This window comes from Nipponia nippon, unplaced genomic scaffold (genome assembly GCF_047370975.1).
Source record: "Nipponia nippon isolate SJK-2023a ecotype South Korea unplaced genomic scaffold, ASM4737097v1 scaffold_3, whole genome shotgun sequence".
NCBI lineage: Eukaryota > Metazoa > Chordata > Aves > Pelecaniformes > Threskiornithidae > Nipponia > Nipponia nippon.
The window spans coordinates 117,698,819-117,715,851 of record NW_028262347.1 but is presented as its reverse complement, the minus strand read 5'-3'; the positions used below and the strand labels follow the sequence as shown (position 1 = coordinate 117,715,851).

Below are 17,033 nucleotides of genomic sequence, written 5' to 3'. Positions count from 1 at the left end.
GTGTGACAGCTCCCCACAGCCGCACCAGCAGCGAATATCGCCTTATCCCTCCGCTCCCCCGCCCCGCTCCCCGCCCGCCCCCGCCGGGCGCCGCTTCCAGCGCTCAGTCCCGCCTCACGGGAGCCGCCGCCGCCGCCGCCGCGGCCCCTCCGCCCTTCCCCGCCCCGGCACACACGCACACCCACACGCACCGCGGCGAGGCCCCCGGCGCCGTCCCGCACCGCGGCGGGCAGGGAGGGAGCGCGGCGGCGGGGACCCGCCCGGCCCGGCCCACAGCCGCCGCCCCCCCCGGCCCCGCATCGGCCGCCGCGGCGCGGAGGGCGCAGGGCGGCGCGGAGGGCGCAGGACGGCGCGGGCCCTGCTCCGCCGCGGCTGCTGCGCGGCTCCTCGCCCGGCGGAGCCATGTCTGCCAGAGGTGGGTCTCTGCCGCGCCGCGCCGCGCCGGGGTCCGCGTCCCTGTCAGCGCCTCGGGCGCGGGCGGAGGAGCCGCGCTCGACCTTGCGCGCCCGGCCGCGCCGCAGGGCCCCGCTCGCTGCGCCTGGGCGGAGGTTGCGCGGGCCATTTGGGAGCAAGGGGAAGCGAGGTTCCCCCCCGCCGGCCGCCGCCTGCCCGGTACCATTTTGCAGCTCCTCGGCCGTGGAAGGGGCTCCGGAGCCGACTGCAGCGGGGCTTGGCGCCGCAGAGCGTCCCTCGGGGACGGGCAGCAGAGCATCCCCGCCGGCCGGCCGGGCGCGGTCACCCCGCTTCGCCTCTGCCCAGCGCCCGGGGGGCGGCTGCGGGGGGCGGGGGGGGCGTTTGGTGCCTTGTGAATGAGGATGGGAGTGTGAGTATGCAGAGAAAGGAAGATGGTGGTGAGGGTGGGTTTAGGGTCAGGACTCGGTGGTTGTTGCTGCTTAGGAAATACTAACTGATCGGTGCTGGTGTGTCTGCGGAGCGCCAGGGAGGCATCTGGCTCCTTCGGTCGTTTGTAAAGCAGGTGCTTCTGTCAGGGCGTGGTGGTAAATCCAGTCGTCAGGTTATACCTCTGGTGGACGTTTGCATCTGGCTGGAAATTAACATTTTGAAGTTTTACTTCAAATCTGCGTTTGTTTTAATAACGGTCTAAACTTGAATAGCCTTTGTCCTTTGCATGCATTTGTGTGTTTGGTAATTCTGGGCTGGAGATGAACAGATCAGCCCTCACTGACTGCAGATCCTGTCTTGTCCCAAACTTCTGCTTCCGATTTGAGAAACTGATGCAGATGTGGCCCAAAGACTGGTGCTTTAGTTTTTTTTTTTTATTATAGTAAGTGCCAGTTAAAGAACTGGAGGCATAAAGTTAAGCATTTTCTGAACGTGGTCATAACAAAGCAGAAATACTTGTAAGCATCTCCTGAAGAGAGAAAATTATCTCCACAATAATGAGAAGTCAAAAGACTCCCTGGTTATCTCTGCATTGAAAAAATACTTTGTCAAAATTATGTATTACAAATTAACAACCCCCCAAATGTAGGGATACGTCTTATTTGTTTGTCCCTTTATTTCTCTGCATCTTCATGTGTTCAATAGCTCTCAGCATGGACCAGCTCTTTCATTTGCTGTTGACGCCCAAATGAGCTTCATGCACATGGAAGGCATCGTGTGACTGCTGAAAGGTTGTCAGCATTTTGTGGTTAGGACCGTGTTCCTAAAGCATCACACCCATTTTAGGTATAAATAATAAATGGTGTTAGAGCAGCATAATTCTTCATGGCACAGTAGAATTCTTGCTTTAGGAAGAAATGGACCGTATCAGTCTCCAAAGAATCCATATCTGGAGGAATAGTAAGTATATTAGCATCAGTGCTGTGCTAAGGCTACATTAGTACTTGTGGGGAAAATCCAGCAAAGCTTTATAACATGGATTAGATTTGTTGTCTTCAGAGGGGTACCTGGATTTGAGGAAGCAACAGAAAAATTTTGCAATTTCAGCTCTGCAGATGACTCCCCAAAACTGAACTGTACAGAATGGGAAGCCAGCGAACGTTTCCACTGGCCATATTCCCTTTTCCTCCCCCATCTGCACAACATGTGATGTTTGATGCCTGCTAGATTCTGCTGGAGAGCTGCCTGGAGAAGAAGGGTGAATTCTTTCTCAGCCTCTCCCGTGCCATCTATTTTTTCAGAGTAATTAATTGGAGAGAGAGAGAGGGTCCATGGGACTTTAGAGAAGTAGTGAATAAGATTCATAAAAGAGATTAAGATACCAATTTCTATCAATATCTGCTTTTCAGTTTTAACAAATGGACTTAGTTGGAAAATAAGCATGTCTGAGCGAGCAAATAGATTTATTCAGTACTGACCAAAGGGTATTTCTCTGTAAAGCAGTATAGACCATTGTTACTATTAACCATTTTAAACACTACTGCTGTTAAAATCTTACATATGAACTTAATTTTACACACTTCTGTGGTATGACGGGTCTTAATGAGGTTACTCATGAGAACGTAGCTTGAATAAGAAGTAACTCTTTAAGGGGTTAGGGCTTTGTTCAAATGTCAAATAGGGACCCTTTGCTTCATCAAGGCAGATTACCTCATGCATATGCAGTCTCATTAAAACTACTGTATCATTAGGGTCTGCATGCTCCGCGAATATTGATTGTTAATATTTTATGTTGTGTTAGCTGTCCAAAAGGTGATCATTATTATTCTGAATGCATCAGACACTTGGAGCTGTCTGCTTGTTGAATATATACCAAGCATAACAGGAATAGCGAAAGAGTTAAACATTCACCTGTGCCATTTTTATTACTAAACTGCAGAAGACATTCAAGGGATAGTAAAAAACATCACAATATTATCAGTGTTCAATCTGTGCAGCTCTCTATTCATCTCTTTTGCTCCAGGAGGCAGCATGGTCTAGTGAACTGACTGCAACAGATGACAGAAGAAACTCCTGAAATCCAGTGGTACCTCTCTACTTTTGGACTGTTCCTTTTAATTCTTCTGCTGTAGGTTCCTGTTGTTATTTAACCAAAACTACCCATATAGTCAATGACATTATGACAGATTGTAAGTCAATACATGAAGTATAACTAATAACACAAATTGATGTAATTTTGCCTTAAATGGAACGAACTCCAGATGAAGAGTTTTATGCTTCCCTACCTGTACAATGGAAATAATGGTAGCTAACTTTTTCAGAGGGGTTGCTGTGAGGACTAGTGGCTCTCCTGTGCTTTAAGCTGAATTTTCTGAAATTTTCCTTTATTTTCTTCCACCCTTCACAGACTAGGCTGTTGCAGTCCTTCACTCCTGTCCCTCACCTCTTGCTGTTATGAAAATGTAAGGTCTCTAACATTCTGCTGCTGCTTTCCTCATAGTACAGCTCTAGCGGATGTTCTGACCAAATGCCACATGAAGCAGCACAGACATGTATTCCCAGAAGCCTGAAAAAAATAATAATTTTTGAAATCTAGTGATTGAGTTGGGAGCTGAAATGGACTTTGAAAATCCCTTTTCACTTCCCTGTCAAGTTGGAGTCCTTCCCAGGGCACTCTCACGACCTGTTCTGCAGCCTGTTGGGATCAGCGGAGAGCTGCCATTGACGTCAGTCGGGCTTTTCAGTTTTGCAGTTTGCAAAAGGCTTCATCTTCTACTTCCAGCTGTTGTTAGGTAGTTGCTATTAGGATTCATACATGACTGAATTTGGGTGTTGGAGTAAGCCTTATAGATTGTTGCTTACCTAAGGGCTTGTTTGCAAAGAGCTGTAAATTCTCTGGATGAAAGACATTTTTCTAAAGCCAAGTATAACTGTGACCTACTTGTGCATGTTATCTCAAACTGCTTAAAAACTGTCAAAACTGCTTGTTATCATGAAGGTCTAAGTTAATGGAAAAATGGCTATTTTTAACTATTATAATCTTCAGTTATGCTAGAGAAAACAGGCACAAGTGGTAGTGTTTCGTATGGTCAAATACAAAGATCTTTTTGCTAAAATTTTTTTCTAAATGTTGAAAGAATTAGCATGAGCTATATTTAGTCCAGTAGGCAACTTCTTCAGGAACATGAAAGCACATAAAATAGGAGGTTTATCAATAGTGGTGTCTTTTCAGGCTTCTTGGTGCCGTAACAAAAATCACTGAATTTTGACAAAAGCCAGTGTTAAAGATATATTATAGCTGTCTAATATTAACAGGTTGTACTGTGCCACTCTGATGCAGCAAGTGTGGGTGTTGTAGAGAAGGTAATTACATTTTTTAGCCTACTCAATAGTCAAAGTAGTAGGGTTGTTTAGCTTAATTTATTTTATACTGCCATCCTTGTCTTTTCCTATTTGATTTTCTAACCAATGTAGATCACTCATTTCAGACAAATAAATCATCATAACACTGGTGTGAGGGAGGTTTTGTGCTCATTTTACACTCGAGACAAGAAGTGAAATGATTTTTTTCTTTTCCCTGAGTCTCAGAGCCAGGTCAGAACAGGGGAGTTTCTGCCTTCTGGGCCTGTTCTCAGGCTCCTCATTTGTTCTCACACAAGTTGATAATAGATTTCAAACAGAAGGTGATAAACTTCAGCACATGATGTTTCGCTCTGGTAACAGTTCTTTCTTCATCCGCACTGTGCACATCACTTGATTGATCCGTCTCACAGTTGCGAACTTTTGTGTGAGGAAATCACAGATTTTTCAATGAGAAATTTACATACTACATCTTGAGCTCCTACATATTCCACCAAAACCCTTTCTTTTTCTTTTTCAAATCTTCTCGTCCTCCTCAGATAGCTGCAGACATGGCTGCTGTTGCTAGCAGCGATGGTTTTGATTGAGGTCCATGCTGACTGGTTTAAAAACTAGCTGCTGGGAGCTTCTAGTCAACGTTTTACTATGGTCTGTGATTTTCACAGTAATATTGCTCATATCTAAAGGAGCCAGCCACTTAAGAGGTGGCAATATTGTCTGCCATATCCTTTCTGAAATCTATTGCTGTGGTTTTCTACTTGTTGTCAGAGGTATTTCTTTCAGGCATGTAACAGCGTCCCTAATTTGTGGTGTGACTAGTACGTGGCTATCACCGAACGCTCTCAGGCCAAGCGACCTGGAGAGTGGGGCAGTGTGAGCTGGCTGGGTGCTTCCTTAATTTTAGAAGTAGAGAATTTTAGCATGTTTAGAGTAGTTAATTAAAGTAGCTTCAAATGCTTCCAGTCCTTGTGATTTCCACCATTTTCCTTGGTATAATGCTCCATAGCCCGAAGGAGCACGTTCTTGGCAGGATTCGGTGCTCTGCAGCATTACCTGAGACAGAGCTGTGTGTGCAGTCGTGCCGACACAGCTGTTTCCCACTTCAAATACCCGTGCAGTGCTGAATTTGGAACTGGGTCTGAAGGTTTTTCTCTCCCCAGCTTTTGTCCTGGATTTCTTCTGTACTGATTTCATACTGTTATTTAATCCTATCTGTACTTTCTCTGTTTATTTCTTCCAAATACATGTAATGACTTATGGTTTTTTTTCTCCAGTTATTCATTTTAGGGCTTGAACCTCAATTTAGTGGCTTAAGTAGCTCAGAATCAGCACCTGGATTGTCATTGCAAGCTGCACTTACTTGTCTGTACATGAGAATCAGTAGCTGCAGCCAAATCTTTAGGCCTGGTAGAGCTTTTGTTTTGATGGAGAAAAAGAGTATTTTACTGAGGTATCTGACTTAAACAGTAGTATCTCTTTTAAGCTGCTCCTTTTTAAGTTTTGCCTCTTCATCCCATCTTTTTTTTCCCCTCAACAAAGCTTAGTCTGTGCTGTGTAACTTTTGTGATTAATGAAAATTAGTCCTGAATGCATGGAAAAAATTGCATAGACTAATGGCAACAACAAGAGGAAACTGGGACAATGAGGTAGAATCTATTTTAGATGCATGGCTTTGAAAGGAATTGCACAGAAGGAAAATAAGCATCAGCTTATGGATGGAAAAGCCAGCAAAATTGCTTTCAGTTAAGAACACCGGAACCTCATGTGTTCTGCAGTCTCTGAAAACAATCTTTTGGGGATTTCTTTTTTTTTTTTTTTCCTTTTAATAGGTTTGAATTGAATATTTTGAATTATTTTTAATCTAATCTCTTAGTAATTGAAAATGCAAACCACACATGGTTAGTTCATGTGACTGGTGTAGTATGTCTCAGTTTTGCAGTGTAAAGGCAGAAACACAGAGTGGAAAGCAGACTTTGGTCTGTAAGTTCTGAGACCAGTAAGTAGCCCCTAATTTTGTCACATACTGTTTAGACTACCATGTTTTTATAATTAGGTGTTGTTCTTCATTAAAACCCAAAGAAAACTCCTAGACATTATACAGTGATAGCAGAAAAAGCTCTGTGAGACATGCATTTTTTTAAATGCTCAGCCCTTGTTGTGGCATGTTTTCAGAAAGGAACCCAAATAAGAGTCCCAATCCTGTAAACATTATTGAGCATTACATTTGATATGTTTACCAGTCCCATATGTCATGTAGGGAAATCCTTAATTTGTAAACGAGATTGGACCAGACGGGCTTCAGCAAGGTACACACACCTGTGATGGAGGAGTCTTAACGTTCTCCTTTTCCCATTCGTAAGCCAGAATTAGCACTTTGGTGAGTCAGTTTGTTTCGTGTAAACTATGAAACGTGACCACATCCACAATGCAGTGCCTGCTGTTTATGTGCACACATTGGAGTTGGATTTAAACTTGGTGTGGTGCTGACTGTGCAGAGCTTCAGTGAGAGCTGAATATGAGCTGCCTGTCTGAATACCTGCCCAATTTCTTGTGTGGCATTTGCAGCCTGTTTTGACTTCTGTGCTGCTGCGAACAGTTTGTTGTGGCCAATCTCAACAAACTCTGTTGTGGTGATGACTATGGTGTAATCACACAGCCTTGGAATTATTGCCCATGGCTAGAAAAGATCGCGTGCACTTCACGTTTGTTGAAAACTATTAATCGGTTCATCTGAGCTCTACGTTTTGAAGTGGAAGGAGGATCAGTTGTCATCATTGTAAAAAAGACTGATGTGTAAAAGTGGGAAATAGGAAACGTCCAGAAGACAACATGCTCAGAGGTGAGGCAAAAGGTTCTTTCTTTTTCCTGTGGTGTATTTGCAGTTTCAACTTAAAGGGTGGCGCAAGAAAAACTGTCCAAGCCAGCCAGAGTGAGTTTCTGACTCCCTGAAGCCTTTACACCTGTGCTTAGCTCTTTTTGGAGCATGCTGCAAAGTGCAGTACGTGGTGGTGTTCATTGATGAAGCCAACGATGTCTTTTTCTATTTCATGCTCATGGACTTCTTGTTAACTTATTGGCATGGTGCTTGGCAGTGGTTCTTCTGGAGATAGGTCAGAGAGGTGAGTGGTCTTATAACAGTGGACTTTACAAGGACAGCATGATAAGAAGTTTTGGTTTACTGCTTCCTTACTAATAAAGATGTTTATTCTGTTTCTGCAATGGCAAAACAGGTGATGTATTGTCATAGAGATGGACACATTTTAATACAAAGTGCGAAGCTGGAACAGTTTCTGTACCATGTTTTTAGTACTTATCATTCCCTTTGCTATACCTGGTACCTCAACTTAATCTTTCCTAATGTGCTCTCATTTTAACTACTGTTTCTTCCAATGTAAGGCTTGTGTGAGTAAGGACTGTGGGATTTCACTCAGTGAAAGCATTCTGCTTTAATTACTGTTGTTACAAAGCTGATTTTGTTTCTATTGCATCAGGCTTGTATGAGGCATCTTTGATCAAGAGAGAAGTCAGCAAAACTGGTGTTCCAATTACAGTTTCCTTTTAACTAGTGATGAAAGCTTTCAGTTTATTTCTGGCATTAGAAAGTCTGGGAGACAACCAGGTTAGATAAGAGCTGCAGCTTAGTTAATGGTAAAGGAACATAGCTAAGAGAGTATAATACAGCTCTGGAAAAGATGTTCCAGCTCTAACTCTCTGTGACCCTACACATACAGAAGATGCAAAGCAGTTTATGCCAAAGTACTGGTTTTCTCTGGTGTCCTATGTTGCCACTCCTGTTAATCGACATTTGTGGAAGAGCTGGCTTCAGTAAATACTGTGTGAGGTGAATGAACTTCATAGAATTAGGGTGTAAAAGAAGAGGTGGGTTTAGGACTTGCTGCTTCACTGAAGACAATAGTAAATATCTTGTTTAGTGAAACAGGAATATAGATGGGGCTATGGTCAATAAGCAATGTGGAAATCAATGCTTTTCTCAGAATGAAAACAAAAGAAAAAAAAAATTTCTTGAATGAAAACACACCCGAGTGATGCACAAATCTCACCACCTTTAAAATTAGGTTTAGTTGCAAGAGGAGTTGTGCTGAGTATTACCCATGAAGCAATATTTTTATGCCTATTAATGCAAGTCGACATAATGTAAGCATACTAATTTTCTGTGCTGAGGACTTTATTCTGGTCGGAAGGGTGTGTACATGCACGAACAGGCTGTGCCGAGGTGTGTGTGAATGTCTCTGTTCCACAAAAGGAAATCTGCAGCTGTCTTGAGTGGTTTGTAATGAGCGGAGCCGTAGGACCTATTACCTTTCATTGGAATTGTGCCCAGTTTTATTTTTTTATCTTACTTTCACCTGTTCTCATGAATATCCTCTGCATATGAATGCAGATACACAAGGCAGGATTTGAATGTTTCTATGGCCTTCTGCTGCCGTTGTATAATTTTCTTTTTTATTGTCCTAGTACGCCAATAGAACAATTAAATGGCAATCAATCCACTAAAAACCTGTGGCATATGTAAATAAGAACAAAACTTATTGCAAGAAGACAATATTGTTATATAATAATGTGGTTATCCAAAACTGTTTATTCTGCTTTATGAGCTGGAGATAATCCCAAAACTATCCAGTCCAGACTTTGATCTAAGGAAGAATAATAAAACTTTGATCATTGTTGAATGGGCAGCCGCTATAAAAAGCCTATGTCATCTTTCTCTCTTAGTAACACTAGCTAAATCCAAAATAACTGATAAAAGAATTTGATGATTGCAGCTTAGGGATGCTTTCTGACTTGACCTGAAGTAATCTCTGTCCAAAAATGTCTATAAATATTTTTTTTCTATTTTCTGTTGCCAGATGTTTTGATATTTGAGATGAATGACAAAAATGTTTTGTGTACTTAGATGTGCAATGCACATTTGGAGCGCACTGTTTCAGAGAGAGAGGCTCTGGTTAACTGATTATGTTCATACATAATACAATTAATTTACAACAAAATTCTGATGCCATTATCTTGCTTTCTATCTTTCTGAAAAAGTCATTTAAAATTTAAAAATTGTAGGTGGCTCATGTCTATGGCTGTATTATAGTTAACACAGTGACACCATCTTTCTTCCCATGCCTGCAACATAGTAAATATTTTCCTGCACCTTTGTGTAGGAAACACCATGTGTGATGTTCTTCCCTTAGGGCTGCAGCTGGACAATGGCAAATTTTTCTGGCTTTAATATTATACAGCTTAAAGGAGAATGTGAAAAAAAAAAGCCATCTAACCTTGTTTTCATCGTAAATTGGGATTTTTGAAAATTCCAGAATCGTATGGGTCAATGAAGCTCACAGACTTGTCAAGTTTCTTTGGTATTTTTTAATTTCTATCCATAATACATTCAATAAGGAAAATGGCTGAAAACTTAGACTCAAATGGCAGTTGATTTTAGGATCTTTAATATATTTTGTATATCTACATATAACATGACCTCAGTCCCTAGGTAGTGCAGAGGTTTTTCAGATCTGTGTGGCAGGGATGTTGAGAGGCTCATGTAATGTTGGGTATGGTGTTTCAAGAGTGAAGTGCCATGGAAGGGCTACTTCTTCTTCTTCCTTTGGCCCGGCTGGCATGGCACTGTGCTTTCGCCTTGTTCTGTGCAGTTTGTGGTGGTGCAGAAGTTCAGCAGGGCAAGATTCAACCTTTCTCTCCTTTTGCTGTGAGTTTTCCGGCTGTCTGGCTCCCTGCTTGATGTAGATAATCTGCAGATCTAGAGTTTCCTTTAATAACACTGGTCTTGTGTTTTGGGCAGTAAATCCCATTGAGTTAAACATGTTCAAGATCTTGGTTGGGGCCATTTTGTGACTTTTTGCAATAGCAATTTCCCCCTCTTTCTGTTGTCCTCTGGCGACAGCTTTTGTGGATACCGGGAGTTGTCATGTTTCCTTTCTGCAAGGCACGCAGGCCAAGCGGGCTGGTACGGTAAGATGCTCTTTATTCTCTGCCCATTGTTGCCACTCTGTATTTATCAAAAGCAAAAAGACTATGTGCCTGAAGGGGGATTAAGAATCCTACCATCTTGCTATTTATGATGCTCAGGGGGTATTTTTAGTAAAGGTTGTTTGCGCTGCTGCCCAAGGGAATGGCTGAGAGAGGGTAGGTCAGGAGGCAGCCAGCTGAAACTAATGAGTACTACAGCTGGAATTGCAGGGAAGGGGTGACCCCAGCAAAAATCCCTTTGGTGGCTCTGTGTGTGTGTATAAATGTGTATGTGTACACATACACAGATTTGGAGCCTATGTATAGAAAACAACTGAAGAAACTGTAATCATCTGTGCTCACTGCAGCCATTTGAAAGAGGGGAGGAGATTAATTCATGCTCTGTTCCACACAATTCCTATTCCTGAAAGATTATCGGAGTTACATGGAATGGTTTTTATATGATACTCAGTTTCCATAGCTGAACCCTCCCTCCAAATGTACAGGTCCAGCAAGATCTGTATGTTGCTAACACAGATTATGACTCAGTTTTCTAAGGAAGCAAGGTTGAGATTGAGCCTTGTTCTGCCCTTGTTGAATTTGCTTCCTACACTTTTCCCTGGAGACTGAGAAGTCACGAGAGCAGTGGGTGAAAGAGATGGTGAGTAAGAGCTGTAGAGAGTGGAAGAGGAGTAGAAGGGCACCTGAGAACGGTGAACAAAAGAGACATATTTAAGGTGGAGTAAGGCAGGAGAGTGTGCGTGGAAATCCTTCTGCAAGCTGGTACAGAGGCAGAACTGACACAGACCAGAACTGGCCCTGAACCTAAAAAAGATTAAAAGAGATGGGAGTAGAGAACATTTGGAGAGTTACAGCAAGGAGTTGTAAGTGTTCTGATGTCAAAAAGCTTTTTGTTTTTATTTCTTTGGCTTTTCAACACCCCAGGTAGCCTAGGAGTCAGTCAGGGGGATTGTGTGCTGGAGTTACTGTCCTTACAATTGCCGCAAATATCTTTGTGATTTTCTGAAGGGAGTGGAGCGAAGTGCTGGTTTGTAACCGCCTGAGGGAAAGCTGCCTAAAACCTCTGAACGCTTCACAGGCTGATCTAGGAGCTGGTGCTCTGCCAGATCCTATTTTTAAGCAATTAGGTTTCTCTCCCAACTTTATGAAGTTATGCTTCTCTAGCAATATCACACAAGTGTAGGGCCTGCAAAGGGAGGGGGGAGCACGCGGGCAAGGATATGACTTCTACGGGGAAAAATATAAAACTAAGTTTGGTGCTGCATTTCCATGTTTGCATAGCAAGGAGCTAATCTTCAGTGAGACTGAACAGCCCTGGTGTGTTTCTGTCCTGCTGAATTACACAGAATCTGCTGTTTTCCTTCAATACATAGTTAATTCTTCCCTACTAATGCTTTCTTTGCACTGCAAGTTGATGTTTCAAACAGAAGTATTAAGAGATTTCCTAGGGCAATTAGGAACCCCCATCATCTGGGGCATGTAAAGAAACTAGAAAGCATAACACCAACAGAAGTCCTGCGTTAACTCACGAGGAATGGATTAATTATAAGATCAGCTACGATGCCCTTTTGAGTTCTGACATGTCTAAAGAGCCCCACAGATGCAGCCAGAACTGATCAAAAGTGTTTTCGTGAATGTAACAAGTATTTTTTCTATTTGCAAAATACACCTCATGTGAATGAAATTGGGAAGACAGAAATAACTGGCAGAGAAAATAAAGTCCACAGGAATCACTACTGCTGCCTAAGCACTAGTAATGCTATTAACAGTCCCAAACTTAACAGTTTTAGTCAGAATATATCTTCCTTCATGCTGGCAGGAAAGCTCAGTTTACTTAGTGTGGTCTCATTTTCTGATTTCCAGCAATAAATGTTATATCAGAAGTGTGGCCAATGGACCATATAAGAGTTAGAGTGTCTGAGATTTTTCCAAGTTCTAGGATAAAAAAATGATGTTTTGACACCAATATGGGACAGTGTTGCTCCATTTAAAATGCACGTTAGTGTGCCTGCTCAGAATTTCTTTCAAGTGTGGAGTTCTTAGTAAAGCATTCGTTGGTGTTTCTTCCCCAGACTGTACTCCAGAAACAATACTCATCATGGACTGAAATAGTCCTTGACTATTATTAAGTTTCATTTTCTGCCCCACCCTCCTTAATTTCTGTAACGCAAAATAACCCAGTAGGAAATCTGTAATTCAGCTTTTCATTCCGTCCAACGTTATTTACCACTAATAGTTATGCGTTCTGTAAGCATGCTGCTCTTAATATTAATAGTTCATCTTGGAAGCGCAAATGTTTAGCATCAAATTGATTTTCCACTAGAAACTGGAAGTTAAAAGCCTTTCTAAAATAGTTCTTTTCCTGTTTTATATGTCTTGAAAATGTCAGGCAGTACTGTTGGTTACACTTGAGCGTAGTATTCTGCAGTATCAGAGGGTGAGGCAGACACAGCAATTTGATCTTTCCCAAGTGCTTCAAAAATAATCAGCATGCCTTTTATTTCTGATCTGTTTCTTGCCTGAATGACTGTTTAGAAACTGCAGTGCTTATTTTATGGGCAAAGAATATATTGACAAAAAGTCTTTTTTGGTAGCAGAGCTCTTGGAAGACAAGCTATACTGTCTTCTGTTGTGTAAATCTAGAGTAACTATGGAGGCCAGCAGAATAATTCCAGATTTCTGCTAGTCAGAGAGATGAATTGGCCAGATTTTTGGTCATGATACAAAGTAGAGGAAGACATTGAGCAGCGGAATGGTTGGAGAGACAGTTCATCCTGCCTTGAGGCAGGAAGAGGCACACAGCTTTTTCAAGTCCCTTTCACCATTAGCATTTTGTAGCTTAAAGGGTTCGGTGCTATGGGACATGCGGGTTTATTCATCTGTGTTCAGTCTGAACCCCTGTTTTGGAGAGTTTCTTTATAACAAGGTTTTTTTGCATGTTCATTAGTATATGAGAGCAGCACAGAGAGCCTCAGCTATATGTTATTTAGAAATTTAGTTGCTAATGAAGATAGTTACACTTTGGCCTGTATAAAAGAATGTTAATTGTATGCAGTGATTCGTAAGCTACGTGAAGCTGAATAAGCACTCTCCCCATTTGGAAGTACGAAAATAGGCATTGTGGTCTTTGGGGAATCGTTTGCCCTGGCAGTTACAAGAGTTTAGGTAAAATCTATGTTTCATCCACAATCTGCTTTATCTGATCTAGGACATGCTAGATAACATGCTATCCTAGAAGGAAGGTGTGAAAATTACTTTTAGCTGTTTCTAGAGTGTTATGACTGATGTCAGATGTAGGTTAGTGCACAGAAGAGAAGTTGTATAAAACTGAAAATTGATCCTACTCTTAATGGGTTCCAGTTCTGTATATTAATCAAAATACTGCTGTCCTTTCCTCCCTCTCCCTTCCTCCCTCCAGGCTAAACCTTGCACTGAACTGTGTAGCTCTGCTGAATTCTATTGCCATCCTGGCAACCATGTTGGAAAACTGCTGGAAACATGAGGAACTCTACAAATGGTGTGTGCGTGTATATAGATGTTTTTGTTCAGCTACTCATGATCAGCTACTGCTGATCATGTTTTCTGGGTTAGCTGAACCACAGGCAAGTACTCTTTTTTTTTTTGCCTAGTGCATAGTTTGCTTTCTAGTCATGCCTTATCTTCTCTGAAGAAAGTGCAGTATTTGAATATAGTTGTTATTTAGTTTTAATACCTCTTTGGAGTAGCTTGTGTGCCAGTAGAGGCATGGAGGTCTTACCCCCAATCTAGAGGATGGTGGCTTTCTGTCTTGGAGGACATAAACACTGTCACCAGGATGAAGAGAGCTGAGATGTTCAGTAGCTAGGGGCAGAGATTTATTGCATGTTTTCATGACCTTTGCATCTTTTCATTACCTTTTACAGGGTAAATACCTTGTAAAAGTCAGCTACAAAAAGGAAGGCAGCGTGTTGCATTATGTTTTCTGATGCTGAATTCATGCTTCCTCTTTGATTTCTTCTGTATCTTTTTTTTTTTTTTTAAGCACAGATTTGGCAATAGCTGTTTTTCAATTTATTTGACGTTTGGCCATCTGGAGCTGAGCAGAGCTTTAGTCACACACGTTAGCTGTGTTAAGTGGAGCAATGTAGGATCTAGGGGCCAGATTCAACTCTAAAGTAAGCACAGTAGAATTAACAAAGTTACATCAGGACTGGACTGGGTCTTTCGGGTGGCTGTTTGCTATGCAGATTACTGAGAAATTTCATCTTGTTTTCTCAGCTCTGAGGGAGCTTGGTGTGAAGATGCCTGGGATGCTTGGGGTAAATTGCTGGACAAGTAAATGGAAACCAGTTAAATAATTTCCAGTACTTTGTTTCTATCCAGGTTAAAACAAATAATAAGTACTTATCTCTGTAGGGAATAAGTAATGCTCTGTAGGGAATTGGGACCTGGTAATGGCCCAGACGTAGTGCTTACAAAGCCTATACTTTTAGGCTGCATTTAGGGTGCGTCTTATTCCCTAAATATCTCCTCAAGCCCTGCATTGCTGTAGCTCTCTGCCCCAGCTTTTCCAGAAGGGATGGCTCCAAAAGCAGAAGAGAGCGAATACAGCATGATTAGGTGGGTGAATGATTTACTGCTGGTTTGTGTGTTGACTTTTAATTGTGTACTGGGTACAGGGGATGGTATTGGGTTCAGTGGACAAGTTCCTTTATGTAACAATATCTCTATTTCCTTGAAAATGAGGCTGTCAACACCGTTCTGGGCAAAAGTGTGTATTCCACAAACATTATTATTAGTGAGGTTTCCTCCTTCCATGATTGTTATGTCCAGCTTCCTTCTGGGTCACAGGAACAGCCCATAACTACTTTGTGTACCTCCTGTAACAAGGCAGTGATCGGCCTCTGTCTCCAGTCTGCTAGCTTTAAAGAAGCTTGTATTCTCTGTTTTATGTTAGGAACCTGAACCCTTTGATATCAATTTGGTGTTTCAGGTGCATCTCCATGTGAGGCAGAATATTACTTTCATGACACTTTCCCTCTACTTATAAGTTGGCCTTGTGAGTGTTTTGTTAGGACCAGAAAGAGGTTGTCATGGTTTCTTGAAGGCAGGCCCTGGTTAGGAGGCTGGAAATGGTGCCAGGTGCAGGAGAGTGAACGATATTGCTCAAAGCTGCCTGTTGCTCCTGTCTACAGATCAGGTGTGTAATTGTAATTTGCCAGATGACATGGCATGACATCTTTGATTGAGGTAGTTTGGGTTACAGTACCAGGGAAGTCACAGTGGCTCCAGTTTTAGGAAAGAACCTGTATGTTTTGGTGAATAGGCTGAGCTGAAATTGTATCCCTGTGACTTAATTGTTGTTAGTTCCCAAGCTTCATATGAGTTTGGGTACGGCTACTGCTGCCATGGTTATGCTTTTGATGCGGTTTTAGGCAAGCCCTTGAGATTCATTTCAGAATTCCTCTATCCTTTTTGGTTGCATTCTTGCAAATTTCTACCCAGTATGCCTCCCAGCCTGTCACTGAGTTTTTTCTCCATGTGTGGCACAGCCGGACAGAATGAAAACCAGCAGGATTATAAATGTCTATAGCTTCAGGTGTTACCTTTATTTTGTCAACATGTAGTCTAGCTAACACCTAGTGACTTCCTTTCCTCTTGGACTTTGGTTTCTCTGCTGAAGACAGCTGCTACAAACAGCTGCGTTGCTCCATTTTACAAAGCTTTGAGGATTAATGATTATAATGCACAATATAGTAGAGGAACTTTGTTAAATCAATGCTCCCTCATTTGGTGATCAAGCTCTTTAATAATTAAAATGATTGCCCACAGTGGTTTTCGGCCTTTCCTGATGTCCAGAAGAGCAGTTCTATAGTTGACACAAGTGCTTCTATTCTTGTGGAGATGAGCTGAGGGCTGAGCCTAACCACTGCCGTACGGTGGGGTCAGGAGCTGCAGAACAACTTTCCTTTCAGCTGCTCTGAGAAATCTTCAGGAAGATTCTAAAAGCTGATCTGCAAAATCACCTCACCTGTATTTACAAGATTTTCAGATTTGGTATAGGAGAAATGGTTAAGAAGTGCAAATTACGGGAGATGAAGAAGTGCAAATTATGGGAGATGAAGTATCGCATAGCCCACATACAGAATCACTCAGTGAGAAAACATGCTTACACTTGTGCTAGCATTAGTGAAGTTCATTGTAAAGTATCTGGTTAGCAGGCATTGCCTGAGACTTACCTGCACCATCATAAATTTTATTGCTGGAAGTCAGACTGGGTGATGGTAGATGCCTTAAAACCAGTGAATTGTGGAATGAAAACAACTTGAGACAGCAGTCATGGAACACATTTTGAGCGTGGCCTCTCGCCATCATAGCCATCAGCCGTCGCTTATAAGTTGGTCTTTTCCTTTGAGTGCAAAGCGTCATGCTAGTCCAGTGAGCAGAACGGCCTGTTGAGGACGTGGGACAAATGAGGTGGCTCAAGGCCGTGTTGGGCAACATTTAGTCATGGTCCAAACTCAGGCTGGAGTTTGTGGTGTGAAGTGGCCTGCATCACTAGATTTTTGGGATTTTATTTCAGAAACATTTCTTACTTAGTTCTGTCCACTTCCTAAGTGAGCCTGAATTTGTGGTTTACTAAGTAAGTGTGTAATTTGAAATACTTGGGTCTTTGTAGCAAGTCATTGGTGTTCGGGTGTTTAACAAGATTCAGAGCACCACAGTTAGGAAGTTTGGTGTCTGTTAAGTGTCACCACTGATGTCATTCAGAGCTGACCCTAGTTCTGTGATGCTCCACCGCTAAGTACAGGCTAACTCAGGCTTTCCTCAAGGCTGCAGCTTCTCTCCTACTG

At 42.3% G+C, this 17,033-nt stretch overlaps 1 protein-coding gene across 1 annotated transcript in view; it reads left to right on the top strand.

Annotated features, from left to right (window-relative positions):
* The first annotated feature begins 296 nt into the window (after window positions 1-296).
* The window catches only part of ABLIM1 (actin binding LIM protein 1), a 213,305-nt gene continuing 196,568 nt past the window's right edge, over window positions 297-17,033 (top strand). Inside the window, exon 1 of the mRNA XM_087766570.1 lies at window positions 297-415. Within this exon, the coding sequence (XP_087622696.1) occupies window positions 403-415 (13 nt within the window). The 5' untranslated portion in view covers window positions 297-402. The remainder of the gene's footprint in view (window positions 416-17,033) is intronic.